Below are 20,277 nucleotides of genomic sequence, written 5' to 3'. Positions count from 1 at the left end.
GTGTACCGCCGGCGGAACAGGCCATCTCCCTCCTACCCACAATCCAACTCCAGCCTTCTCCCTCCCCTAGTCCTTCCGATACTGTCTACCTACTGTGCACACTGCTGAATTCCCACACCCAGCACCTTTTTACCCTCAGAGACCCTTGGGTCCTAGTCCTCTTCCATAAGATGCAAGAATGCAGACCTCAGTCGTCCTCCTTCTTACCCAGGGACCTAAGTCCCAGTCCTTCTCTCTGACTCCTGTCCTTTCCTTCCTTAGAACCAGGGGTCTGGGCCTCATGTTTGAACTTTCCCCTCCTCTGAATTTGACTCCTACTGCTGCGTCAGGAAAAAAAACCCAACAGGTGGCACCTGCCGGCAGGGTCCGAACGCGACCACCTGCTGCTGTAGCTCACCCGGGTCCCTCTCCCTGCACCTGCTCCTGTCTGTCGCCTGTGGCTGCCCCACCCAACCCAACAGCCCAGGACGCGGGGGAGGAGACAGTAGGGGGACCCTCGAATGTGAACCCGCCCTGATCCTCCCCGCGTGTGTGCCCGCCCCTTCTCCGGGTCCTGACAGGGTTTCTGACCCAAGGCCGGCTCCCCACGCTCTCACTTGCCCCAGAAGGGGAGTCGAGGGCGGCCCTAGGCTGGTGGGCGGAGCCTGAGGTCTCCAGGCCAGTCCGGGAGACTCCACCCGCTTCAAGGCACAGCTGAGTAGCTGAGCGGAGCCCACCTGGTGAGAAGCCCCTGGGGTGGAGACAGGGACCCTCCTTATTACCCTTCATTCACCGTTTTGGTTCCCCTTTCTGGTCCGAATGCCTTTTCCACAGAGCCTGGTGCATGACATTGAAACCATTCTGTTTTAGGTGTCTGTTGCAGGAACCCCTGCATTGCCCAGACACCCGTCAGCCTCTCTGATTCCCTGGTGACCCAGAATCTTGGATTCTAGTCCTTAACCTCCTTTTCCTTCAGGATTCAGAGTCCCGACGACTGCTTCCTGCCCTTTCAAAGACCCCGAGGTCCAGATCCCAATGCTGTCCTTAGGATGCAGGAGTCCATGACTCATCCTTCCTCCACCACCAAGGTCCAGGAGCTGAGACCCCAGCCCTCTCGCTTCAGACTCAGGACTCCAGGCCCCCTCTTCAGACACAGTAGTCCATGAGCAAGAACTCCCTCCCTCAAACCCAGAACTCCGGCCTCAGCCCTCCACCCTCAGTCCTAGGGGTCCAAACCCTAGCTCTGGTCTCTCACACCATGGGTCTGGGTCCCAGCCCTCCTTTCTCAGACCCAGGGGTTCAGGGCCCATTGTCCTCCCCTAGACCTGGGTATGTAAGACCCTACCCCGTCCAGAAGTTTGCCCAGTACTCACTTCTGTCTCCAATCAGTTATTGTCTCCCAAATTTCCCCTGAACGGCAATCTTCTGTCATCCACTCTGACCCCGCTGTCCGGCGGCCCTGCCTTCCTCTCTGTCCAGGTTTCCACCCCAGCTTTGGCAATGACCCTGGCAGCCTCCTCCCAGCGCTCCCAAATCATCCGTTCCAAGTTCCGCTCTGGTGAGAGGTTGCTTGTCTAAGAGCATGTGGGGAGGGGTCCTGGATCCAGGGCCCAGGGTCCCAGCGACACTCCCCTTGGGTGGCCAGAGGGACCCATGGAGCTCACAAGGTTATGCATGTTATGGAGTAAAGTGGGCAAGCACATGGCCCGCTAAGCCGCAGGCGGGGACACCCAAGGCTGCGGTGCTGCAAAGGACTTAAATTGACCTATAGGCAAAGCGGAAGAGCCCAGGGGGACCCGAGTGGCGTGGATGAATGGCTGGGGACCAAGAGTATCAAACCTTGAAAGTGTTATTAGTCATGATCTGTGGCCAAATCAAACAGCTCTGAGCACTCAGAAAGGGGCAGACATGTGCACTGGGTAATCTTTGCTCCAAAACAGAGGGTCAAGGCTTGAGTGAGTAGCATTCATGTGGATGCATGCCAGCGAAGAGGAAGCCAGGGTGGAAAATCATGAAAGCAGCATCTGTGCAAAGGGAGATTTGAGCTTCAGGGGTAGGTTTGCAGAGTGCCGGCTGTGTGGAGTGCCAGGGCAACACAGAAAGGGGTGCATGGATGAAAGGAAGTGAGGTGTTGATGGGTCAGCCTGGCAAGATGGCGACAGTACCAGGGTGGGCACAGACTCCTGAAGTGGCAGGTGGAGCCAGGAGCATGGCTACCTCCTGGTTGCAGGCTGGCTGGCTTACAGCCTCAGGAGTGGCTCTGACCCAAGATGCTTTGCTGGCAGGAGCAAGCAAGAGGCCCTGGGAAGGGAGAGGGAACAGGCTGCCCGCCCACCCGCCCTGGGAGTGTGAAGGGGCTGGGCACGTGTGTCCCGCCAACAACTGTAGCTCCCACCCATCAGCCAAGCCAGGCTCTGGACACTCCCTTCCTGCCTTCCTTGTCCCACCTCTCACTTCCTTCCACACAGTCCTGCAGCTTCGGATCCACAGACGGAATCAAGACTGTAGTAAGTGGGGGCCCCCAAAGGGAAGGGATGGTGGCCTCAGTACCCAAGGACCATGCCTGCCCCCAAACAGTGAAATCCCAGCCTGTCACTTTCAGGAAACTCTGTAGTCAGCTGGGCCACCCCACCCATTGAGCTCTCCCTAGTTTTCCCACCCCAGATGCCCTAATCTTTCCAGCCTCTCCCACACTCAATCATCTGAATATAGTTTTTTGGCTTGTCCGTTTCCCTGGAATCACGGGGTGCAGGTATCACCTGGTTCTGCCCCAGGAACACACTACTAGATCGCTGTGATCCAAAGCAAACAGACCTCCTGCTGAGGACAAAACTTTCTTCCTTTCTCAAAAATGTGAAGATCTGGGTCCTCGGGAGGGAGTCCAGGAACCCAGCTGGACAACTTGGGCTAGGCTTCTTGCTCTAGGCTGGCCCTCCTTTCCCGTAACCACTCTCCATCCTAACTAGCCTGCGGTCTGCTGGTCCAGTCAGGGTCCTCCACTATCTTTTCAGCCTCTGATTCAGATCCATGGATCTCAGCCTCAGGCCCATCTCTGGCTCCGGCTTTGCCCCCTGCTCCCGCTTCTTTCCTTGTCAGCCCTGGCGTCTTGTCCCCTGAACCAGCATATTGTTCTTGGAGGTCTCCAAAGAAGGTGAGTTTGGACAATCGAGGGTGCGTGCCCACGACAGACAGTCTAGCCGTGGTTCTCCTAGGGCAAATGCCCACAATAGTCTAGCCGTAGTTCTCCTAGGACGAGTGCCCACGACAGTCTAGCCGTGGTTCTCCTAGGGCAAGTGCCCATGACAGTCTAGCCGTGGTTCTCCTAGGGCAAGTGCCCACGATAGTCTAGCCGTGGTTCTCCTAGGGCAAGTGCCCACAACAGTCTAGCCGTGGTTCTCCTAGGCATGCCACTGTCTTTGGGGCGTGGCCAAGCTGACACTATACGTTTCAGGGGCCCAGAAGGTGGACCAAGCTGAAGCATCATCCCTGAATTTCTCTTTGTTCTTGGGACAAGCTCACTATATGCCATGACTGGCTTTGAACTCTTCATCCTTCCCCGGCCTTCCTGATGCTGGGATGACAGGGATGGTGGGCCACCAAACCGCCAAGCCTGGCCTGACTTGCTCTTTCAGGAATCTTCCAAGAACTCCCAACACTGGAAGGAGCCCAAGGTCAGGGGGAATTTGACATATCATCTGTACATGCCTCCAGAACGGAGACAAGGGCCTAGGGAAGATCTCCAAGCAGAGGGGTCAACCCTGGGTCCCCCAGGGCCATCACTGTGGGAGGAGAAAAACTCACAGAGGCCACACCCTCGGTAGGACTCTCAGTTTTATTCTCCAGGGGCCCAGAAACTCAGACCCCATCCTCCTCCCTCAAACCCAGAGGGCAAGGGAGAGGAGCCTGTCCTGAAACCCTCTCCCCCTGAGCCCCAGCTGTGCATACTCCCAGTCCTGCGCTGGAGACATCCCGGGTACACAGCTCCCACACCCACAAACCCAGCCCTGTGTTTGCTCCACAGGAGGCCCAGAATTCCTTTTTCCTGCGTCCTCCGAAGCCCCAGGTTTTAAGGTCCCTAAATACCTTTTTCCATCTGCCCTAACTTTTCCTCACCCTCTCACGCCGGTCGCTAGGATGAAGCCCTCCTCACCAGGAAACTCCAGGCCCTCACCCCCTTCACACAAGCTGGAACTTCAGACCCTTAAATTGGAAGAGCTGACGGTGGGTTTAGTATGCAGTGTCCCAGGGTCCCAGTGTCATCTCTTCTTCAGGGCTGGACCCAAACCTCACAGACCCATGGCCCGTGCCCTAGGGCAGTCGGTCTGGATTCTGGCTCCTCTTAGTTTCCTAGTAATTGTACCCCCAGAGCTCGCCCACACCTCCTCTCCCTGTCCCCGCCCCTTAGGTCTCAGAGCTTCGGCAGCAGCTGCGCCTACGGGGACTCCCAGTCTCCGGGACCAAGTCGATGCTCCTGGAGCGCATGCGCGGTGGCGCTCCGCCCAGAGAACGGCAGAAGCCCCGGCGTGAGGACAAAGAGGCTGCGACTCCCTGGCCGCGACTTAGGCCTAAGGCTCCGGGGCATACCCGGAGGCCCGGCACGGTGAGGGCGGGACTGTGTACACACCAATCAAGAGACGAAGAAGAGGAATAGGGCGAGACCTTAGAAAAGAGCAGCCAATGACATGTTGGGACGGAGGCGTGACTTACTCTTGGGGGCGGGTCTTTTGTTGGTTTTTGCTTTTCTAGACAGGGTTCTCTGGCTAGCCCTAGCTGTCCTGGAACTCACTCTGTAGACCAGGCTGGCCTCGAACTCACAGAGATCCACCTGCCTCTGCCCCCCGAGCGTGTGTGCCACCACCTCGCGGCTGGGGACGGAGCCTAACAAGTGAGCCGCTAACGCTTGGGAGCGTGGCCAACCACTGGTTGCCCGGAGGATGTTGTTAGAACCTGGTGGGCGTGGTTTAAGTGAGAGAAGCCAATGAAAGGATAGGAGCGGAGCCTGAAAGCTGCTTTAGGGAGTGTTTGCTGCCAAGCTTGACTTCTTGAATTCTATTCCCGAGACCCATAAGGTGGGAGCCATGAACCAGCTCTGAAAGTTGCCCACTGATTGTACACATACAAGCACACACACATAAAACTATTAAAAAAATACAAAGTATTAGGGTGAAACTAAGGAAGGATTGTGTTAGGGCCGGGGGCACAGCCACGCCCGATGTGCCGGACTTAGGAAACTCCCACCTTTCCTGGTTCTAGGTAAAGACAAGTACAACGACTAGTAGGCTGCAGTTTTCTGGAGCTGCGGATCCCCTGGGGGCAGCTCCAGCTCTCGCTCCCGCGCCCGTTCAGGCTCCCGCTCCCGCGCCCGTTCAGGCTCCTACTCTTCCAACTCCCTTTCCAACATCTTCTCCAGCCAGCCTGACTCTGGAGGAAGAACTGCAGGAAGCGATCCATAGGGCGCAGGTGGAAGGGGATGCGAGGCGGGGCGTGCTCGGGGACTGGGCTGTGTACCTAAGCAGGACCCAGGGTCACAGAGCGTGTGCTCATTCACAGCTGCTTCCGAACCGGGACATCGATGACATCCTGGAAGACCAAGTGGAACCAGATGGTAGGAGCAGAGCTCCCGCATTTAGGGGAGGAGCTGAACTTGGGAATTCCTGGACCCGAGGGAGGAATGGTCTGGGAACAGTGCAGTGAGCAGGGCCGGCCCGCCTAAACTCATCCTCCTCTTGCAGACCTGCTGCCTCCCATCCCCTTGGACTTCCCTGGCTCGTTTGACGTGCTGTCTCCCTCCCCGGACTCGGATGGTTTCTCTTCCGTTTTCTCTTCTTCACTTCCATCCCCCACAAGCTCCCTGTCCCCTTCTCCAAAGGCACTTACAGATTCCTTGGACTGGCTGGAGGCCTTGAGTGGCGGCCCACCGCTGGACTCTGGGCCTCCAGGGCCCAGCATCTTCTCTGCGGACTTATCTGACCCCAGTGGCTCTCGTCTTTGGGAACTGCTGCCAGATGCATGATGAAGGACCCTGGGGTTTCCCAGGAGAGGTCATCTGCCCCCACAAAGACCCTCCAACTACAGAGCACTCAAGACTCAAGATACCCATATCCCTCCTGGCCCACTGCTGCTGATTTGTCAAATGCCTGGACCTGCCTACCTGGCCTCTGTGTGACACCCCACCCCAGCCCACACCCCACCCCTGTCTGTGCAGTTAAGGGTGGGAATTCCTTTGCTACTGCCCAGTACAAACAAGCTTCCTGCCTCCTTCAGAGCCCTGCAGGGTGTGTGTGCCACTTCCTCCAGATGTGCCTGTCAACTGGGGATCTGAAAGTTTGTGCTGTTTGGGTTCAGGAAAGGATGGGGCAGTGGAGTAGAAGGAAGGCAGACCCCTGAGTTCTAGATAGAGGTGAGAGAATCAGAAGCTCCTAGTGGGAGGTGTCTGTGAACTCCCTGTGACCTTGAACCTATGAGTGTTGTGATTATACCTAGCTTTCTTTTTTGTTTGTTTGTTTTTTTTTTTGTTTTGTTTTTGAGAGGAAGTCATACTATGTAGTACAGACTGGCCTCTAACTTGTGACAATCCTCCTGCTTCAACCTTTTGACTGCTGAAATTAGAGATGTGAGCCAACATACCCAGCTCTCATGGTTTGTTGAAGGGCTTCCAGGGGCCAGGTGGGGAAAGGAATGGCCAAAGAGGAGCTAGAATGTGACCTCAGGTTCACCTCATGCCCTGAGGATGTCTGCCTGGTGAATTAAACTGCAGGTCTCCTTGAGCTTAAGCTGGTGAGACTGTGTTTGGGCTTATTAACAACCCCTAACCTAACAACAGTTGGCTACGGTGTACTGGGCTCTGCAGGGCCGTTACTCAGCTCCATAAGGGGCCGGAGAGGAATGTTGTCATTCCTGTGCCAGATGGATGAGGACATTCAGTATGGCTCATTCAGTTGGCACAATGGTGGAGATGGGGAGAAGGCTGAGCCTAGCTGGATGTCTGAACCCTTCTTGTCCTCCACGAGGCCTCAGCTCTCTTCCCCACATGTTTTCTCAACTAAGCCCCTAGACTTCCTGTGTGGCAGCCCAGGACTTCCAAGAATGAATGTTCAACTTGGAGTTCAGGTGTTGGCACTCACAGAAGTTGGCATGGAGAGCTGAGGCAGGAGAATCAGAAGTTCAAGATCTGAAGTTCAACTATAGAGAGTTCAAGACCAGCCTGGGCTACATGAGACCCTGTGTGTGTGTGTGTGTGTGTGTGTGTGTGTGTGTGTGTGTGTGTGAGAGAGAGAGAGAGAGAGAGAGAGAGAGAGAGAGAGAGAGGAGCTGAACACTTGAGACCACCAGACACCAGACATGGATGATTGCCTGTCTTTTGGGCCTGGGAGTAAATTTTGTCTCATTTTGATCAGAAGGTTATCAGGAAAGATGGGACTGCTGTTAAAGGGGCAGGATATATATATATACATATATATACATATATATATACATACATACATACATACATACATGACGTCAGTCATATATAATCAGTGCATAACCTGGGCCCTCAGAGTTGAGAAAACCAAGAGCCTGCACTTTTTTATACTTCAGTAAAGCTCAGTGATCACACTCCCAGTGCAGACTGGCATCTTGGCGGCTATGGCATGTGGGATCATGGAGTCATGACTGACCAGGGCTTCTAAAAAAGACCGAAACCTGGGCGGTGGAACAGGGGTCAGAAAAACAGCTGAGCCTCCAAGGGTTAGGGGACACTGGTAGAGGACTTCCTGAAAGACGGCGTCTGGAAGAGGGATGTGAGGAAGACCTCAAGGTGTGGAGAAGCTGCTATGAGGTTGAGTGCTTGGAGTAAACAGAAAGTCTGTGGCCGGCCCAGGCTGGGCATGGCCAGAGCTGGCCTTCGAGTGTCCTGTGATAAGCTGAAAGCCGACAGCCGAGTTCCCAGCCCTGGAGGGTCAAGACGGTGTAGTGAGCTTCCTCTTCAGGCTCTAGATACTTTCCTTCTTGTTCCTTGTATTTTTGCATTTTTATTGTGTATATGCACACTATAACATGCTCAGATTCTTGGAAGCCCGAGGAACCTGTCACTCCCCGGAAGCTGGAGTTGTGGGCCACCTGCCATGGGTGCCAGGACCTGTAACAGCAGCTGCAAGGGCGGCGAGCCGTCTCTCCAGGTCTCTCCAGACCCCTTGCCGCACGGGCAGCGAGCCATCTCCAGACCCCTTCCTTGCTCTTGCTTTGTGAGACAGCATCTGATGCACTCATTTCCATGCCAGTCTTTCCCCGACTGGCTACTCAGGTCCTTTTCTGTACCATGTCCTCTGCTGTCTCCAATTCACCCTCTGACAAAGGAAACACCCCTTCTCCCCACCTTTCCCCAGCCACAACCCTCTATCTGCTGGGTAACCCATTCCCTTGTCCCTGGCGCCTTGGGCTCCGGGACATCAATTTCCAGCCAAGCCTCCCTCCTGTCTCCTGCCCACTGTCACCATCTCTCCTCAGTCAGTCAGCCTTGGGCGGAGAGCATGGCGCAGCCCTGCACAGCCCCAAGCAAGGTAGGGTTGGGTGGCTACAGAATTCTCTGGAAGGTGGAGATTTGGAAGTCTAGGGCAGGATTGGTGTGGGTCCTGGCTGAGATCACCACTCCTCACCACTGTGACCTAGTGTCACCTACTTCAGTCCCTCCCCGGGCCTCCCTGTCCCTGATCTTCCTAGAGGGCAGGGTATCTTGTTTTCTTCCATTTCCTTTCATTTCCTTCTCCTCCTCCACCCCCTCCTTCCCAGGAGACAGCATCTCCCAGTGTAGCCCAGGCTGTGCTCAAACTGAACCTTGTGAGGCTTCAGCTTCCAGAGCACTCAAATTAGATGTACCACACATAACCTTTTATCTTAAATGTGGTTCTGGTCACACAACCATGTGACTGTCAACAACCAGCAGACAGAGAACCGCTGGCCTGCCTAGAGGTGTTTGGAGGTAGAATCCACACCCCAGTGATCCACCCATGGATAGGACCAAGCTGACCGCTTCCATATGCTAAATTCCGCTACCTCTGTGGTAGTCCATTCTGTTTCTTTTGATTTTGAGACAGGGTCTCCACCTAGCCCTGGCTGTCCTGGACTCACAGAGATCCATGTGCCTGCTTCTGATCCCTGGGATGAAAGACTGCTCCACCCGTGTCCCGCCCATCTGGCTGGAGAAATGGCTCAAGCCCATGCCATCACTTTCAGGAATGTGAAATGAGCTGGAGATGATAGCCTGCCTCTGCCTGTCACAGTGGAGGGAGAGGCAGGCAGACCTCAAGTCCTGCCCGGTCTACATTGTGAGTTCCAGGACAGCCAGGGCTATACAGAGACCCTGTCTCAAAAGACAAAAACAAAACCAACCCAACCAACCAACAAACCCCATGTGATTGTGTAGAGTCACATTTTTGTTGCTTTTGGATTTTGCAGTTTTTTCTTTTTTTGTTTTGCTTTTTGGAGCTAGGGTTTCTCTGTGTAGCCCAGGCTGGCCTCAAACTCAGAGATCCACCCGCCTCTTTCTGAGTGCTGCGATTAAAAGTGTGTGCTACCACTGCCCAGCTGGGTTCTCACTGTCTCCGAGAAGGTATCATGCAGCTTAGACTGGCCTGGACCCCCCTGCAGCTGATGCTCTGAACTCCTGACCTTCCTGCACTCACTTCCTTAACGCTGGGGTCACAGGTATACACTGCCATGCCCAGATAGAGGATTTTCTTTTTGGAGACAGGCCTCAGAAAACAGACCAGGCTGGCCTCCAAACCTCAGATCCTCCTGGTGCCAGAATGAAGGAAAGGCACCAGCACTGTGAACTCCAGGCCACTTCCCAGGCACAATGTCAGCACCAATTTAGCAGGGTGGGGTCTGGAGAGACACCTTGGGGTTCCTGCTGTCCCCAACGTCTTCAAGGGCTCTTCCCTCAGATCACTCTGACTGTTTTCACAATGGTAGCTACATAGGTTGTACTCTTTAATTGTCAGACGGATATCATGGTCATGCACACCCCTGAAGTGTGACAAGATGGTAGCACACACTGGTCTCCCGGAAGCCAGGGCCGCAGAGGTGGACGTGGGCCTCAGCCGAGTCCCACCCACAGAGTTCTCAGATGGACAAGCAACGTGGTGGCTGTGGGCTCACGGTGGCCTCTCCTTTCTGATCGTGACTTTGGCAGTGAATAGCTGCTACTTTGGATCCCAGGCTAAACCAGTCCCGTATTCTCTTTCTCCTTGACTCATAATGAGACACAAGGCACATAGTGACGCCATTCTTGTCAAGGAGACAAGGCAGTTAGCTGCTGGGGTGCTTACAGAGGGGCTTCCATTGAACTTGACTTTGCTCCTCACAGTGGTGATGCTGGGACCTTTGTGAGGTAGAGTTAAGGGGTGTGGCGAGAGGTTCAGAGAGAAGTTCTCAGCATCTGGTCTAGCTGCCTGTAGCTCCAACCCCAGGGGATCTGACACCCAGTTCTAGCCTCTGAAGGTACTGCACTCACGTGCACACACCCACACATATACCCATAATTGAGATAAAAACACAATTTGAACAGTCTCGAGAAGGCCTTAGGACATTGAAGGCTCTCCCTTCAAGGGGTGAGCAGTAGACTCCAGTTAGTTCTTGGGCTGCTATGAGAAGAACAAGCCCACTCCTCCTCCTTGCTCATGCTTCCCATGTGACTGTTGACTGTCACATGCTGTCCCACCATGGAACTGCCGTTACCATGAGGTGCTCACTGGACCTTCATAAATAATCCAGCTTCAGGTACTTCATTATTAGTAACAAAAGGTGGACAAGTGTGGGTTTGTCTCACTTCAGAAGGAACCCAAGGTGAGGGAATGGCCTTCTCTTGCTGCCTCCCAAAATGGCCGTCTGTCTGTGCCAGCCCTTCTGCATCCTGAGACAGCTCCGCTAAAACACGGTAATGGCACTGCTAGCGGCTAGTGGGCACTGCTGGCGCTTGGGGGCACTGTGGTCCCTGCCGATGGGTCTGAGCAGTTTAGTCAATGGATGCTGGAGCCGGTGGTGTCAAACATGAGCATATGTTTGCCGAACACATTAGTTGTTCTGTTTGCAGTCCAAGACATGCTTCTTCCAGAAAGAAGGCTCTTCCTGTGAGCTTAACACGGAGCTTCTCCTGCCTAGAGATGGAAGGGGGAGCAAGGACAGGCTTGTGTTAGTGCTTAAGAAGTGGGGACAGGTCTGCCGGGATGCCGACCCACTCAGGTAGGAAGGCAGCCTCTGGCTTAAAAATTTTGAGGAAGGGAGAATCTGGAAGGGTATAGTTTGCTAGGTAGATGGTGTCACCACCTGCCAGGTAGGCAGCCCAAATCCCGAAGGTCCCAATAGTCATGACGGTGTGGTTGCACTGAGTGAGGAGTGCGAAGTCTTTGGCTGGCGAACCCTCAATACCATTGCCAGCGAACACCACATCCCCTCGGGAGGCATCAATGTTCTGCTTGCACCAGGTCATGCCATTGCTGGTGACTACAAAGACGGGAGACGGATAGCGTGCCCGGAACCTGTCCAGGGCCTGTTCCAAGTAACCCCGGTCAGCCACCACGCCTTTCCAAATGTTGGGCATGACATGCACATAGTCCCCCCGGCGCACATGGACACCCACAAACGTACTCGGCTTGTCCCCATTCACCCGCAGGCCACGCAGGAAGGCCTGGGCCTCCTCACGCACATGATCGTGCAGCGTGAACTCCTGCAGGATCTCGGGGCGCAGGTGGTGGTAGAAGGTCCAGGAGCACGGGTACCCTGTGAGGCGCACATAGCGTCCCGGGATGTGCCGGTACCTCTCCTCCATCCAGTCGTTCAGGTGGTAGTTCTGCCATTTGATCTTCCTGTTGGTGTCGCTGTGCAGCACTGGGAGGCTGATCCTAAAGATGGGCGCCAGGGTGTTGTGCATGGATTCAGGGATGAATGCGGGCTTTCCGTTCATCCTGGCCAGTGCAAACAGGGTGGCATACTCGCCCATCTGGTTCCCCAGGCGGCCAATGGAATTGATGGTGAACATGCCCTGCAGCTGGCTGCTCCCTGGCATCGCTGTGGCTGCTGACTCTTCTGTGGGCTTCTCTGGTGGGAATTGAATCTTCACAATTCTGTGCTGGAGGTGGACGATGGTGGAAGTCACGAAGACAAAGATGAGGAAGTGGGCCAGAGGAAAGGAGAAAGGCACCTGGGAGCTGGCCATGGCTGCCAGGAAGGAAAGCAGGCAGGTTAGCTGGGGTGTGACTGAAGTACGTGCTTGTAGACACTGTGTGCACAAATACTTGGCACTCACTCGGCTTATCTCCTTGATTGTGCCTCAGCATGCATTCTGGTTTTCTTTTCGGTTTGTTAGAGACACGATTTTGTGCTCAGGCTAGCCAAGAATTGTGTGTGTGGCCCTGCTCCACTGTTGGGATACAGAGTGAGCCAGTATAATGTCCTCTTTGGAGGGAAAGTGTGTGTCAAGTGTTCAAATGAGGCAAGATGAAAAAAAAACCCCAACAGAATTAGGGATATTACGGGGACATGGGAAGGGGAAGGGTCCCCTCATTTCAGAGTCCAAAGGTCTCACAATCTCAGAATTCCAGCACAATTAACATGTGCTGAGAATGTTGCCCATAATTAGTGACTGTTTCTCTCCTATGTAGATACTTTAGGATAATGAACAGTGGTTAAGGCCTGAATGCATATGACTGTGGGTAGGCCCTCATTCCTTTCCCGACATTGCCTGAGACTCTCCGGGAGAATCCTCTGCTCTATCCCAGGAGCCTCCACTGCTCCATAGAGACATTCTTCCAGCTTGGCAGAGTGGTGCAGCCTGTCATCCCAGCTACTGGGACTGCTGAAGCCAGAGGACTGCTAGTTAAAGGCCAGCCTGGGTAACGGAGTGAGTCCTTATCTCAAAGTAAAAGTAAAAAGAGGCCTGAAGATGTGGATCCACAGTGAAGCGTGCCTAGAACCCACCAGTCAGAGTCTGAGGATGTGGCTCCAGAGTGAGTGTGTGTCTAAAATCTATCAAACAAAGACTGAGCTCCAGTGTGAGCTGTCTAGAATCCACCAATCAAGAGACTAAGGATGTGGAATGTGCCTAGAATCTACCAATCAGAGACTGAGGGTGTGGCTTCAGAGTGAGCATGCGCCTAGAATCCACCAGTCAGAGTCTGAGGATGTGGCTCCAGAGTGGGCATGTGTCTAGAATCTATCAAACAGAGACTGAGCTCCAGCGTGAGCCGGCTAGAATCCACCAATCAGAGACTAAGGATGTGGCTCCAGAGTGGAATGTGCCTAGAATCCACCAGTCAGAGACTGAGGATGTGGCTCCAGAGTGGAGCATGCATCTAGAATCCACCAGTCAGAGTCTGAGGATGTGGCTCCAGAGTGGAGCATGCATCTAGAATCCACCAATCAGAAACTGAGGGTGTAGCTCAACAGGAGAGAGAATGCTTGTGAATTAGATAGGGCCTTGTGGGACAAACCAAAGGCTGCAAATATTGAATCTGTGCAAATGTGAAACAGAAAAGGGGCCATGGCATTGCCACAAGATGGGTAAGTTGGTAAAGGTGATCCCTACCAGCCTCCCAACCTGAATTGGGTCCCTAGGACCCATGTGGTAGGAGGAGGGAACAAATGGAATACAAGCAGTTCTCTGACCTCCACATACCCACACCTCCCTCACTATTACAAATAAAGAAGTGTAATAAAAAATTAAACAAAAATAAAAAATTAAACAAGCCAGATATGATGGGTGCACACATTTAATTCCAGAACCGGAGAGGCAGAGGTCAGCTTGGTCCACAGAGTGAGTTCCCAGACAGCCAGGGCTATAGAGAAACTCTGTCTTGAACAAACAAACAAACAAAGAACAAAAGAAACGGGCGTCCCCAGATGACTCTGAGCTTAAAAGCACTTACTGCTCCTGCAGAGGATTGGAGTTCAGTTCCCAGCACCCATATTAGGGAGCTCATAGCACCCTGTAATTCCAGCTCAAGGAGATCAGATGTTCTCTACTGGCCTCTGCAGGCACTGCACAAGCAGGGGTGCATACACACACGCACACATAAATCTTTAAAACAGCAAAATGTGTCCACTGACATACCTTCAATCTCAGCACTTCAGGGTCAGGAATTCCTTTAATACAGTTCCTCACCTTGTGGTGACCCACCCTAACTATAAAATTATTTTCGTTGCTACTAATTTTGCTTCTGTTATGTATCATAAAATGTAAATATTTGTGTTTGGCTGGTCTTAGGCAACCCCCTGTGGAAGGGTTGTTTGACTCCCACAGGAGTTTCAACCCACAGGTGGAGAACCGTTGAGGATGGCAGACTCTGTCATCTGCAGCCAGGGTGTGACCAACACTTACACTAGTGCCAGTTAAAGCCAGTGACTGGTCACTGAGACCCAGGCCTGAGTGACAGGGATGAACATTTTGGAGGTGCAAGGGCTTCAAGGCTCCCCAAGTTCTTCAGAAGTCTTACTGCCGCATCTCAGAGGACGCGTGGCTTGCAACACGGAGTGTGCTCGCCATCAGCTTCCAAAGGAGACTTTGTACAACTCTAGGGAAGAAACAAGATTTCCGGCTGTCTTGGCCCCAGGCCTGCAATCCTGACCGCAGGCTTAGGCCAATAACTCAAGAGTCAAGAGAATGCTGGCACCGACTCGAGCGGCTTGTAAAGCAGGCAGAGCTCTACATTTGCACAGGTGTGCAGTTACAAAGGCAACTCCTGCCTGCTAGCCAGGACTGCAGGCGAAACACTCCTGGTTTGTAATTCTCCAGAAGAAAACTCAGCCAAGGTGCGATGATGCTTGTCCATCACCTCAGTGCTCAGGAGGCAGAGGCAGCAGAATTGCTGTGAGCTTTGGTTTGCTTTTTGGGGGGAAGCATTGAGATAGGGTTCTCTATGTAGCCCTGGCTATCCTGGAATTCACTCTTTGGACTAGCTTGGCCTTGTACTCGCAGAGATCTGCCTGCCTCTGCCTCCTAAGTTCTTTTTTCTTCTGTGGTACTAGAAATGGAACTCAGGGTGGTCAGCCAGCATGCCTCGCAATCGCTCTTCCACAGAGCCACATGCCCAGCTCCTCACTGGGGGACTCTAGGCAGGGGCTCTACCCCTGAGTTACACCCCAGCCCCTCACTGGGGGACTCTAGGCAGGGGCTCTATCCCTGAGTTACACCCCAGCCCCTACTGGAGGGGGGGACTCTAGGCAGGGGCTCTGCTCCCGAGTTACACCCCCAGCCCCTCACTGGGGAACTCTAGGCAGGGGCTCTACCCCTGAGTCACACCCCCAACCTTGCTGTTTTAACTTGGAGACCATCTCACTAAGTTGCCTGGACCAGCCCTGAATTCATTCTATGGCCCAGACTAACTAACGCTCCTCAGTCCCGAGTGCTGAGGTTACAGGCCAGTAGACTGAACCAACTCTTCCGGTCTTTTTTTACTTTTGCTTTTTGCTAGGTCCAAAGGAAACTCCACGCCCCCAGGGCCCCTTTTCCCTCTACTAATGGAGCCCTTTCCCATCACTGTCAGAAGGGACAAATGGCATCTGTGGTGTCCTTTATCAAGCAGAAGACTCTTGTCAGCTCTTCTCAGCCAGCCTCCCAACCTAGACTCCAGCTCGCGCTTCCCTTCCCCCAGCCTCATTCCCATCTAACCTGCCATTTTAGCCTTAGCTTTCTCGGTCCTCGTGAACAAGAAGGTAGTGTGCACAGTCGGTCTAACAAACGCTACCCTTTATGCTGAGGCCCAGCACACAAAATTCCCACTCTGAGTTCCTAACTACAGTCTTAAGCCAATCTCCCCAAGGCTGCTCACCGCTGTGCCGCATCTTAGCCGAAAGTTTAGGTCTAGCCTCTCGCGGTTCTAGGGCCGGGATCCTGGGGGGGAGGGGGAGAGACTGTGCAGCCACAGGGCAGATCAAGGCCTCCAGCAGTCCTGAAGATGTGCAAAGCAACGACTCTTGGTTCTCGACTTACATACTGTCCAGCGGGCATCCCGGAGTTCTCTACTTAGCTGCTGTGCCCTGGTTACCTGGAGTAAGTGGCACCACTGGTGGCAGGTCTATAGCCTGGGAGGAACGGCCAGCTGGGTGGGAGCCCTTTCACATATGACAGCAGATGCTGGCCACCAGTCATTCTAGTGGGCACGCCCTGCCCCCACCTCAACCTCTCCAGTCCCTGAGCTTCACTTCTCTTCCCCAGCTTCTCTGACTCCTACATAACTAACCAACTTAGCTCCTGGACCTTTCTTCATCCGTTTACCCTCTCCTCTCCCCCTCTCTCTTTTCTTTTCTTTCTTTCTTTTTTTTTTTTTAATTTTTTATGGTTTATTTAACTTTTTATTTTATGTGCATTGGTGTGAACGTGTCAGACCCCCTGGAACTGGATTTTCAGACAGTTATGAGCTGCCATGTGGGTGCTGGGAATTGAACCCGGGTCCTCGGGAAGAACAGTCAGTGCTCTTAACCACTGAGCCATCTCTCCAGCCCCACTTTCTTTTTTTTTTAAATATTTATTTATTTATCTATTTATTATGTATACAATATTCTTTCTGCATATATGCCTGCAGGCCAGAAGAGGGCACCAGACCTCATTACAGATGCTTGTGAGCCACCACGTGGTTGCCAGGAATTGAACTCAGGACCTTTGGAAGAGCAGGCAATGCTCTTAACCACTGAGTCATCTCTCCAGCCTCCCCCTCTCTCTCTTTTCCTCCTCTCTCACTCTTTCCTGCCCACTCCTCTCATGGACCAGTTCAGTCTGGACGCTTCCAGATGCCTCTGGCTGTTCTCTCTTTCATATGTACAATAAAACCCTTCCCCTCCACCACACCTTGGAGCAGCTGCACCCGCAGTTTGAACTCTTGAGACAGAGTCTCACTAAGCTGCCCAGGCTGAATTCATGCCATTACCCAGCCTGGCCCTGAACTTCTGCCCTTCCTTTTCGGTCTCTATAGCATCTGGAACTCAGAGTGGCATCAACTGTATGGGGAGAAAGTAATGGGAAAACACACTTCAAAACCAAGCTATTATCTCCAGTTTCCACCGGAGGGCTCTGCTTCTCCTGCGGCAAACAGGGACACAACCAGGCTTGTCTGGCTTCATCAGAAAAAGGAGAGGAAGACATTTTGGAATAATGTGTTCACTGTGTCTGTGCTGGTTCCTATTCCTAAGGTAGGGAAGCGAGGGCGTGGAGGCTGCAAGGGACAAAGGTGGCACAGAGGCTGCTGTAAAATCCCTACCTAGCTTTGCAGAATAGATGTGGGTGGTGGCCAGAGCTACGTGGCCTTCACCCGTGCTTCAGACAGCATTTGGTTGGCTGAGGAATTACTGGCTGGTAGACCCCCAGAGCTGATTAGGGATCACAAATCATGCCTGTATTAAAAGGAGCCGAGACCCACAGCACCCATGGCCATAAGATAAGAGAGGAGCGTGGATGAGTGTGAGAAGACCAAGGGCCGTGAAGGGACCTGCGAGTGTGCTGAGGCTACAGGAGACTAACGAGCTAGTTGCTTTGGCTCCAGCCGGAGCTGCTGTGGTAATGGAGACTTCCCCTCTCCTCTCTGCGGTCAGGAAGTTTATCACTGCTTCAACACCTCTGGGGGCCACAGAGCTTAATGAAGAAAAGTTGAATTCAGGTTTGTCCCCTCCTCCATCTGGGTCTCCTGAGGACCTTCCATTAGAGGGTGCAGTATGGCAGAAAGAGGTTCCAACCCCGGAAACCTTTCTTTCCTCATCAGGGATTTTCAGTGCCGTCCAAGCTGACACCTGACTTGCAGCAATCCCCCTGCCTCAGTTTCTTGGGTACTAGTATGACAAGCACAAGCTGTTCCACTTTCCTCTCCTCTCCCCTTTGGTTCAACCTTTTCCGTCCAGAAAGTGCCCTGCCCACAACACCCTTCACATCACCACACAGGCAGGACCTCATGCCTGACCCTATCCCATCAGTGCCATTCCTGTGACTGGCACTGCCCTCTGCCTGTTCGGTCCCTTGCATAGAACGAGGGCATTGTGATTCTCGGGGAAGCTTATGAGAGAAGTGCCGCATTGAAATCTCAAACAGGCATATAGAGTGTTGTGATGGACTGAGCTGGGACCTACTGTCCCCCCATGGCAGGGGGCAACTACAGGTTTCTGAGGGTCCCTAGGTTGATGTGGAAGCCATGGGTGTGGGAGCAGGAAAATCCGGTTGCATGAGCCCAGCTCTGCCCTCCATCTGTATTTGTTCCTGCAGTCAGCAGCAGGGAGGGATCTGAGCAGGTGAAGAGAGAAACCAACCAACATGGGAATGGGGTACTGGTGGAGAAGGGTCTGGGGAACCAGAGCTGGTAGAACAAGGTCTGGGAAACAGGAACTGGGGGAACAGATGGTGGCAGAACAGGAGCTGGGGAACCAGAAGCTGAGGGAACAGGGGTTTGGGGAACCAGGAGCTAGGGGTACAGAAGCTAGGGGAACAGGAGCTGGGGAACCAGGAGCTGGGAGAACAGGGGCTGGGGGAACAGGGGCTGGGGATACAGAAGCTGGGGGAAGAGGAGCCGGGGAACCAGGATCTGGTAGAACAGAAGCTGGGGAACCAGGAGCTAGGGAACCAGGAACTGGGGAAACAGGATCTAGGGAAACAGGGGCCGGTGGACCAGGAATTGGGGGTATAGGAACCAGGGGTAAAGGAACTGGGGGTACAGATGCTGGGAGAACAGAAGCTGGGGAACAGGGGCTGGGGGAAGAGGGGTCAGGGGACCAGGAACTGGGAGACCAGGGGCTGGGGGAAGAGGGGCTAGGGGACCAGGAACTGGGGGACCAGGAGCTGGGGGGAACAGGGTCTTGGGAACAAGAACTGGGGGAACTAGGGGTCAAGGGACCTAGGGACTGGAAAAACCAAGGTCTGGGAACTCAGGATCTGGAGAGCTCAGGGACTGAAGGAACTAGCTGGAACTCAGCTGGGAACCCAGAGTCTGGGGGAGCCAGGTTCTGGATCCTGTTTGCCAGTAATGGCATCTCCTCCCAGAGAGCCCTAGGGTGGGTCGGAGACAAATCGGTTCATTTTCTGGATCCCTAGGGTTTGTTGAGGGAACAGGAGACCTGTCCCCATCCCCCTGGCCTCTGCTCACCTTTTCTGGCTGTGGTTACAGAGAAGACCTCCGAATGGATGACGAGGTGGCTCTGCAGGCAGGTAGCTCAGTGTTCCTTGCAGCCTGCCCCTTCGTTCAGGGCTAGAGTTTTCTGAGCCTTCCTATAGGCCTGGATAGAAACCCCGCCCAGGGTAGACCAGCTGACATCCTAGAACCAGTGTGACTAAGCTTCCAGAGGAGAAGTTGGCTTCCTCTCAGGTGCCTGCAGGATGCCAGCAGGAGGGGCAGTCAGATGGAGTTGGGAAAGTTTAGCGTACCCGCCTTCCCCGCCCCCCGCAGTACTGCAGACCCCCAAGTCAACAGTGGAATGGCCCGCATCAGGCTTTCTAGGTGAGGTCTTCTGGTTTGAGCTGTGAGCGCTCTGACCTGCGGCACCCACTTACTGGCTGCCCTCCTCTACATGCATGCATGTGTGCAGGATTGAACTCAGGTTCTCACACCAGCTTAGCAAGCTCTCTATGGATCAAGCCATTCCCCTGCCTCTACACCCGGTTTTTACAAAGGTCTCGGGATTGGTCCTCACGCTTTCCTAGAGAGTACTTTATCAAATGACATATCTTGAGAGTCAACAGTGTACAAGGTTTTGGGTTTTCCCTCTTTTTGGTGTATGCAGAATTGAACCGGGGCCCTATGCATCATACTTTTAACCCCTATGACTGATACACTTTGGTTTTGAGCCAGGGTCTCACTATATAGCCCTGAATTGCCTGGAACTTGTTGTGTTGCCCTGGCTAGCCTCGAACTCAGAGATCTACCTGTCTCTGCCTCCTGAGTGTTAAGATTAAAGACCTGTACTGTTGGATCCCAGGTTTTTCCCCTGCTCCTTGAGGCCAAAGCACAGGATGCAAGAACTGTTTATGCTAAACCAGCCTAGCTTCCAGTTAACTTCTCTGCCAGCCTGGGGGATTAGCATAGAGCCTTGTTTCGTCTTTGGTATGGTAATTTCACCTGCTAAGGAGGGTTCCCACGGCGCCTAATTCTTCTCTTAACTGTCTGCCACAGCTCCCAGCCAGGTACCCCCTACCTGGAAGAACCTGCCACTCGGCCCAGGCTCTCAACACTGTGATCTCACTCCTGGCTGGGAGGGGGTCCTTCTCTTCTGGGGAAAGAGGTATATTAACCTGACAGAAACAAAATAAACTGGGCATTCGGCTGTTCTTGGCGGATGACCCAGATCTCTCTC

At 53.5% G+C, this 20,277-nt stretch overlaps 2 protein-coding genes and 1 long non-coding RNA gene across 4 annotated transcripts; 2 read left to right on the top strand and 1 right to left on the bottom strand.

The window, feature by feature from the left end:
- The first annotated feature begins 359 nt into the window (after window positions 1-359).
- On the top strand, window positions 360-6,752 carry Mamstr (MEF2 activating motif and SAP domain containing transcriptional regulator). Of its 2 annotated transcripts, XM_048443231.3 has the most exons (11): window positions 378-719; window positions 956-1,067; window positions 1,459-1,537; window positions 2,448-2,486; window positions 2,991-3,130; window positions 3,612-3,796; window positions 4,113-4,200; window positions 4,385-4,579; window positions 5,233-5,439; window positions 5,530-5,584; window positions 5,712-6,752. In XM_048443231.3, exons 2-11 carry the CDS (start codon window positions 1,029-1,031, stop codon window positions 5,990-5,992), a joined length of 1,308 nt encoding a protein of 435 aa, XP_048299188.3. In that variant the 5' UTR covers window positions 378-719; window positions 956-1,028; the 3' UTR covers window positions 5,993-6,752. The 2 variants fall into 2 exon arrangements, with proteins under 2 accessions (XP_048299197.3, XP_048299188.3); XM_048443240.3 differs by lacking the exon at window positions 5,233-5,439 and having other exon boundaries at window positions 360-719.
- A 3,179-nt stretch (window positions 6,753-9,931) lies between these two features.
- Fut2 (fucosyltransferase 2 (H blood group)) lies at window positions 9,932-19,226 on the bottom strand. Its single transcript, XM_087901334.1, has 2 exons — window positions 19,074-19,226; window positions 9,932-12,174 (listed from the first exon to the last, which is right to left on the bottom strand). Exon 2 carries the CDS (start codon window positions 12,170-12,172, stop codon window positions 11,150-11,152), a length of 1,023 nt encoding a protein of 340 aa, XP_087757460.1. The 5' UTR covers window positions 12,173-12,174; window positions 19,074-19,226; the 3' UTR covers window positions 9,932-11,149.
- Window positions 16,708-20,275, top strand: LOC146889980 (uncharacterized). The gene is made up of 2 exons (XR_014999527.2): window positions 16,708-17,603; window positions 20,097-20,275. It is a non-coding gene; the product is annotated as an uncharacterized LOC146889980 (long non-coding RNA).
- Window positions 20,276-20,277: the final 2 nt, after the last annotated feature.

This window comes from Myodes glareolus, chromosome 24, assembly GCF_982192425.1.
Source record: "Myodes glareolus chromosome 24, mMyoGla1.1, whole genome shotgun sequence".
Classification (NCBI taxonomy): Eukaryota; Metazoa; Chordata; class Mammalia; order Rodentia; family Cricetidae; genus Myodes; species Myodes glareolus.
This window is presented reverse-complemented; position numbering and strand designations above follow the sequence as displayed.